General features: G+C 44.6%; 1 protein-coding gene across 1 annotated transcript; it reads left to right on the forward strand.

Moving 5' to 3' along the window:
* The first annotated feature begins 6,496 nt into the window (after window positions 1-6,496).
* Window positions 6,497-7,063, forward strand: LOC138897300 (uncharacterized). The gene has a single exon (XM_070183263.1). It carries the CDS (start codon window positions 6,497-6,499, stop codon window positions 7,061-7,063), a length of 567 nt encoding a protein of 188 aa, XP_070039364.1.
* The last annotated feature ends 771 nt before the right edge of the window (window positions 7,064-7,834 follow it).

Below are 7,834 nucleotides of genomic sequence, written 5' to 3' on the forward strand. Positions count from 1 at the left end.
CAGGCAGGGTTGTTTCCACTTGCACCGGCCACATCTTAGGCTGGGGGAGGAGCTCAGACTCTCGCGAGCCATACTACAGAGCAGCGAGTCCATGTTGATCAGGTCCAAGAGTTTATATCAATGCAGCCTGTTGTTCCGGTTCAGCCCGAGGTTAGGGTAGTGTCATCTGAGGAGGAGCAGCTTAGACTTGAAAGGTTCAAGAAGTATCATCCTCCTACTTTTAGTGGCTTAGCTTCAGACGATGCACATGATTTTCTAGAGAAATGCCATTGTATTCTCTGCACCATGGGTATTGTGGTGACAAGGGGAGATGATTTTACTACATTCTAGCTGTCAGGAGCAACATATCAGTAGTGGCAGGTTTATGAGGAAGGTAGCCCAGCCGATGGATCTTCACTTACATGGACTCATTTTTTAGAGATGTTCTTAAGAGAGTTTGTTCCCAGACCTTTCAGGATGCATGGCGCATGGAGTTTGAGTAGCTGCGCGAGGGTACTATGTCAGTGTCAGAGTATGCTGTCAGATTTAATGATTTGTCCAGACATGCAACTGCCTTGGTTTCTACAGTCAGAGAGTGAGTTCGTCGATTTATCGGAGGGCTCAACTACAGTATTAGATTCAGCATGGCTCGATATTTGGATACAGATACCCCATATCAGTAGGTGGTAGATATTGCATAGAGGTTGGAGGGTATGCGGGGCCGTGAGAGAGAGGACAGGGAGGCCAAAAGGCCTCGAGGTACTGGCAGATTTATTGGTGGCCACGCTGCATCTATAACTTATCATGGTATAGTCTATGTGAGCTGTCCAATTCACTCAGCACTTCTAGCTTCTAGTAGTTGTCCGATTATTCCGAGGTCTCAAGTTTCACACTTTGCCCAGCCACTTTCTAATGCACCTCCTACACGGAATATCTCAGTGTTCAGTCCAGCTGACCAGGCCCGAGCTAGTCCCAACAACCATGCCCATTAAGAGCTTGTGTTGAGTGTGGTGATACCCATGATATGGTTAGAGACTCCCCCCACTCAAGAGGGATGCACCTCCGCAAACTACTCTAGCTTCGCAAATTCAGTCGGGTCCACATACTTCACATGCCATGGTTGCTGCTCTAGTTTCCGCTCCAGCCGTACATCCAACTAGGGGTGGGGGACGAGCAGGTAGCATTTGCCCTAGACGGGGAGGCCAGGCCAGATTCTATGCATTTCTAAGTAGGACAGAGGCTGTCACTTCAAATGATGTCATCACAGATCTGGTTCCGGTTTGTCATAGAGATGCATCGGTCTTATTTGTAGGATCCACTTATTCATATGTGTCATCTTACTTTGCTCCATATTTGGATATATCTCTTAATTCTTTGAGTTCTCCTATTTATGTGTCCACGCTTGTTGGAGATTTTATTATTGTGGACCGTGTGTATCGGTCGTGTTTAGTTGTAATTGGTGGTTTTGAGACCGTAGTTTATCTATTGTTACTCAGTATGGTAGATTTTGATATGATATTGGGCATGAATTGGTTGTCACCCCATCATGTTATTCTAGATATTCACGCCAAGACTGTGACATTTGCTATGCCAGGTTTGCCATGCTTAGAGTTGAGGGGTGCATTAGATTATGTTCCTACCACATTTGTGTCATTTCTAAAGGCTTAGCAGATGGTTTAGAAAGGGAGTGATTCATATCTAGCCGTTGTGAGAGATGTTAGTGCTGATACTCCTACCGTTGAGCCAATTTCGATAATGAGAGACTTCCTAGATATATTTCCACTAGATCATCCGGTCATGCCGCCCGATAGAGATATCGATTTTGGTATTGACTTGTTGCCAGACAACTAGTCTATTTCTACTCTACCGTATCGTATGGCCCCAGCAAAGCTAAAAGCGTTAAAGGAGCAGTTGTAAGTGTTGCTTAATAAGGGTTTTATTCAGCCTAGTGTGTCGCCGTAGGGTGCTCTAGTTTTGTTTGTGAAGAAGAAGGATGGTTCTATGCAAATGTGTATTGATTGTTAGCAGTTAAACAAGGTTACAACGAAGAACATGTATCCATTGCCGCGCATTGATAACTTATTTGATCAGCTACAGGGTGCCAGAGAGTCTTAAAGATTGATTTGCGGTCAGGGTATCATCAACTGAGGATTTGGGATCCGGATATGTTGAAGACTGCCTTTAGGACTCGGTATGGTTATTACGAGTTCCTTGTAATGTCATTTGGGCTGACTAACGCCCCAACGACGTTTATGCACATGATAAATAATATATTCCAGCCATATCTTGATACCTTTGTCATTGTGTTTATTGATAACATTTTGATGTACTCCCGTAGCCGGGAGGATCATGAGAAACATCTGAGGATTGTGCTCCAAAACTTGAGAGACAATAAGTTGTATGCAAAATTCTCAAAGTGTGAATTTAGGCTTGATTCGATGGCGTTTTTGGGTCATGTGGTGTCGAGCGAGGGGTTCAAGGTAGATCGGAAGAAAATTGAAGCAGTTCAGAGTTGGCCCAGACCATCTTCAGCTACAAAGATTCAGAGTTTCCTTGGTTTGGCCAGGTATTATCACCGTTTTGTAGTGGGGTTCTCATCCATTGGCACACCTATGTCCATATTGACCCAGAAGGGTGCCCCTTTCCGATTGTCCGAGGAGTTTGAGGCTAGCTTTCAAAAGCTCAAAACTGCTTTGACTAAAACCCCAGTGCTGGTGGTGCCTATGGGTTCAGGGTCTTACATTATTTATTGTGATACATCACGTGTTGGCCTTGGCGCATTGTAAATGCAAGACGGTAGGGTAAATTCCCATTTGTCTCGAGAGTTGAAGACCCATGAGAAGAATTATCCGATCCACGACATGGAATTGGTAACTATTCTTCATGTATTCATGTGAACTGATTGGGCAATTTGGCATATCTACTGGTAGTAGAGAGGCCACTAGCCCAAGATGTTCAGGCCTTGGCTAACTAGTTTGTTAGATTGGATGTTTCGGAGCCCAATCGAGTTGTTGCCTGCGTGGTTTCTCGATTTTCTTTATATGATCGCATCAGTATGACAACCCCCATTTACTTGTACTTAAGGCCACGATACAGCACGACAGTGCCAAGGAGGTTTCTATTAAAGATTATGGCGTGTTGCGGATGCAGGGCCCGTTATGTGTGCCCAATGTGGATAGATTACGTGAGTTGATCATTCAAGAGGCCCATTCTTCACTGTACTCCATTCAGCTGGGTGTCGCTAAGATGTATCAGGATTTGAGGAAACACTATTGGTGGAGGAGAATGGAAAAGGACATAGTGGAATATATAGCTCGGTGCCTACATTGTTAACAAGTGGAGTACGAGCATCAGAGACTAGGCGATTTGCTCTAGAGACTTGATATTCTCGGGTTGAAGTGGGAGCATGTCACTATGGATTTCGTTGTTGGGCTCCCACGGACTTAAAATAAGTTTGATATTGTTTGGGTGATTGTGGATAGGTTGACCAAATCGGCTCATTTCATTCTGGTGGTGACCACCTATTCTTCAGAGTAGCTAGCTCGAATCTACATCCGCGAGATTGTCTGACTTCATGGCGTGCCGGTATCCATCATCTCTGACTGGGGCATGCAGTTCACATAACGTTTCTAGAGAGCTGTGCACCGTGAGTTAGGAACATGAGTTAAGTTGAGTACAACATTTCACCCCCACACGGATGGATAGTCCCAACACACCATTCAAATATAAGAGGATATGCTTCGTCCATGTTTTATGGATTTCAGGGGTACTAGGGATCAGTTCTTGCCGCTTGCGGAGTTTGCCTTCAATAACAACTACCCATCGATTATTCAGATGGCTCTTTATGAGGCCCTATATGGGAGACGGTGTCATTCTCCAGTTGGTTGGTTGGAGCCGGGAGAGGATAAGTTATTGGGTACGGATTTGGTTCGGGATGCCTTGGAGAAGGTCAGGTTGATTCAGGATTAGCTTTGTACAGCCCAGTCCAGGTAGAAGAGTTATGTTGATCGGAACATTCGTAATGTAGCATTTATGGTTGGAGAGTGAGTTTTGCTCCAGGTTTGACCCATGAAAGGTGTGATGAGGTTCAGATAGAAGGGCAAGTTGAGCCCTAGGTATATCCGACCTTTAGCGATACTTGAGAGGATTGGTGAAGTGGCCTACAAGCTTTCTTTGCCACCTAGCTTTTCTGCGGTTATCCGGTGTTCCATGTTTCCATGCTTTAGAAGTATTATGGTGAGCCATCTCATGTTTTATATTCAGCACATTCCAATTGGACGAGGATTTGACTTATATTGAGGAGCCGGTGACTATCTTGGACAGACAGGTCCTGATGTTGAGATCAAAGAACATCGTTTTAGTAAAGGTTCAATGGAAGGGTTATCCAGTCGAGGAGGTGATCTGGGAGATCGAGCATGACATGCAGAGTGGTTATACTCATCTATTCATCACTTCAGGTATGTCCTTATGCACGTTCGAGGCCGAACATTTGTTTAAAAAGAGGGAGAATGTGATGATCCGACCAGTCGTTTTGTGTAATTGTGACCCATTTCCCCAATTGATGCTTCACACATGTGTGTCTATGATTTTATGACTTACGGGATTGATTAGTTTTGTTTCGGGTTGATTTAAACCCTTTGATTCTTGACTTAATAGCTTAAGTTAGAAATGTTGCCCAAACTTTGACTTTTGTGAAAATGACCTTGAAACTGTGTTTTAATGGCTCTGATAGCTTCGTATACTTATTTTAGATTTAGGCGTATGCCCGAAATTGAATTCGGAAGTCCGTAGGTTGATTTATGTAGTTTTGCCGAAAGTTTCCAATTTGAAGTCGAAAAGTTTGACTGTAGATTTACTTTATGCTATCGAGCCCGAAATGTCATTTCGCCATTTCTCTATGCATCTTAGGCTTACCTAGTCATAGAGACTAGGTGCCATTCTAATATCCTATGGTGAAAAATTGGGATCGTGACAAGTTGGTATCAGAGCTCTAGGTTCATAGGTGCTACGAGTCAAAAGAAGGTTTGGTAGAGTCTTGCGGATCGGTACAGAGACGTCTGTACTTATCTTCGAGAGGCTACAGAAATATTAGGAAAACTCTACTTCTTTTATTCCTTATCGTGCGAATTGGTTGACTTCAAAATCTAAATCTTTGACTTTCTATTCTCTTACAGATGTTGAGGATACGCACTACTGGATCTGACAATCAGACACTCTCGCCCTCTGCTAGAGTGCCGAGAGGCTGGGGCCATGTCAGAGGCCGAGGAGAGGCACGTAGTGCCGCTAGAGCACCTGCCCGAGCTGCGATAGAGGCACCACTAGTATCTCTAGTTGGGGGACAAGCACTCGTGGCGCCTATTGCCGCCCCTGCACTTCAGGAGACCCTCGCACAGTTCTTGAGCATGTTTGGTACTCTAGCTTAGGCGGTGTTGTTTCCACTTGCACCAGCCACATCTTAGGCTTGGGGAGGAGCTAAGACTCCCGCGAGCCATACTACAGAGGAGTGGCTTCATGTTGATCGGGTCCCAGAGGTTATACCAGTGCATCCTGTTGTTCTGGTTCAGCCCGAGGTTAGGGTAGTGTCATCTGAGGAGGATCAACTTAGACTTGAGAGGTTCAAGAAGTATCATCCTCCTGCTTTCAGTGGCTTAGCTTCAGACGATGCACAGAATTTTATAGAGAAATTCCACCGTATTCTCCGCACCATGGGTATTGTGGTGATGAGCGGAGTTGATTTTACTACATTCCAGCTGTCAGGAGCAACATATCAATGGTGGTGGCTTTACGAGGATGGTAGCCCAAATGATGCATCTTCATTTACGTGGACTCATTTTTCAGAGATGTTCTTGAGAGAGTTTGTTCCCAGACCATTCGGGATGCATGGCGCATGGAGTTTGAGTAGCTGCGCTAGGGTACTATGTTAGTGTCAGAGTATGCTGTCAGATTTAGTGATTTGTCCAGACATGCACCTGCCTTGGTTTCTACAGTCAGAGGGCGAGTTCGTCGATTTATCGGAGGGCTCAACTATGGTATTAGATTCAGCATAACTCGATAGTTGGATACGGATACCCCATATCAGCAGGTGGTAGCTATTGCAAAGAGGTTGGAGGGTATGCATGACCGTGAGTGAGAGGACAGGGAGGCCAAAAGGCCTCGAGGTACTGGTAGATTTAGTGGTGGCCACGGTGCAACTACAGCCTGCCATAGTAGAGTCTATGTGAGCCATCCAGTTCACTCAAAACTTCTAGCTTCTAGTGGTTGTCCGGTTATTCCAAGGTCTCAGGTTTCACACTTTGCTCAGCCACTTTCTAGTGCACCTCCTGCATGGGGTGCTTTCAGCGGTCAGTCCAGCTGACCAGGCCCGAGCTAGTCCCAATAGCCACGCCCACCGAGAGCTTGCATTGAGTGTGGTGATACCCGTCATATGGTTAGATACTCCCCCAGACTCAGGAGGGATGCACCTCCACACACTACTCAGGCTCCGCAGATTCAGTCCGGTCCACATACTCCACATGCCATGGTTGCTGATCCAGTTACCGCTCCACCCACACATCTAACTAGGGGTGGGGTAAGAGCGGGTAGAAATTGCCCTAGAAGGGGAGTCCAGGCCAGATTCTATGCTTTTCCATGTAGGACAGAGGCAGTCACTTCAAATGCTGTCATCACAGGTATGGTTCCGATTTGTCATAGAGATGCATTAGTCTTATTTGATCTAGGATGCACTTATTCATATTTGTTATCTTACTTTGCTCCGTATTTGGATATATCTCGTGATTCTTTGAGTTTTCCTATTTATGTGTCCAAGCCTGTGGGAGATTCTATTGTTGTGGACCGTGTGTATCGCTCGTGTTTAGCTGTTATTGTTGTTTTTGAGATCGTAGTTTATCTATTGTCACTCAGTATGGTAGATTTTGATGTGATATTGGGCATCAACTGGTTGTCCCCCCATCATGCTATTCTAGATTTTCACGCCAAGACTGTGACATTGGCTATGACAGGTTTTCCACGGTTAGAGTTGAGGGGTGCATTAGATTATGGTCCTAGCAGGTTTGTCTCATTTCTAAAGGCTCAACAGATGGTTTAGAAAGGGAGTGATGCATATTTCGTCATTGTGAGAGATGTTAGTGTTGATACTCGTACCGTTGAGTCAGTTCTGGTAGTTAGAGACTTCCAAGATATATTTCCAGCAGATAATCCAGTCATGCCGCCCGATAGAGATATTGATTTTGGTATTGACTTGTTACCGGGCACTCAACCTATTTCTACTCCACCATATCGTATGGCCCCAGCAGAGCTAAAAGCGTTAAAAGAGCGGTTGTAAGCATTGCTTAAAAAGGGTTTCATTCAGCCTAGTGTGTCACTGTGGGGTGCTCTAGTTTTGTTTGTGAAGAAGAAGGATGGTTCTATGAATATGTGTATTGATTATCAACAGTTAAACAAGGTTACAACAAAGAACATGTATCCATTTCCGCGCATTGATTAATTATTTGGTCAGCTACAGGGTGCCAGAGTGTTCTCAAAGATTGATTTGCGATCAGGGTATCATCAGCTGAAGATTTGGGATTCGGATATCTTGAAAACTACCTTTAGGACTCGGTATAGTCACTATGAGTTCCTTGTAATGTCATTTGGGCTGACCAACGCCCCAACAACATTTATGAACATGATAAATAATATATTCCAGCAATATCTTGATACATTTGTCATTGTGTTTATTAATGACATCTTGGTGTACTCCCGTAGCCGGGAGGATCATGAGAAACATATGAGGATTGTGCTCCAAAACTTGAGAGAGAAGAAGTTGTATGCAAAATTCCAAAAATGTGAATTTATGCTTGATTCGATGGCATTTTTG

Source organism: Nicotiana tomentosiformis, chromosome 8, assembly GCF_000390325.3.
Source record: "Nicotiana tomentosiformis chromosome 8, ASM39032v3, whole genome shotgun sequence".
NCBI classification, from domain to species: Eukaryota; Viridiplantae; Streptophyta; class Magnoliopsida; order Solanales; family Solanaceae; genus Nicotiana; species Nicotiana tomentosiformis.

Coding starts and splice junctions, on each gene's coding strand:
- LOC138897300 (XM_070183263.1), top strand. CDS start 6,497: ATGGTTGCTGATCCAGTTACCGCTCCACCCACACATCTAACTAGGGGT.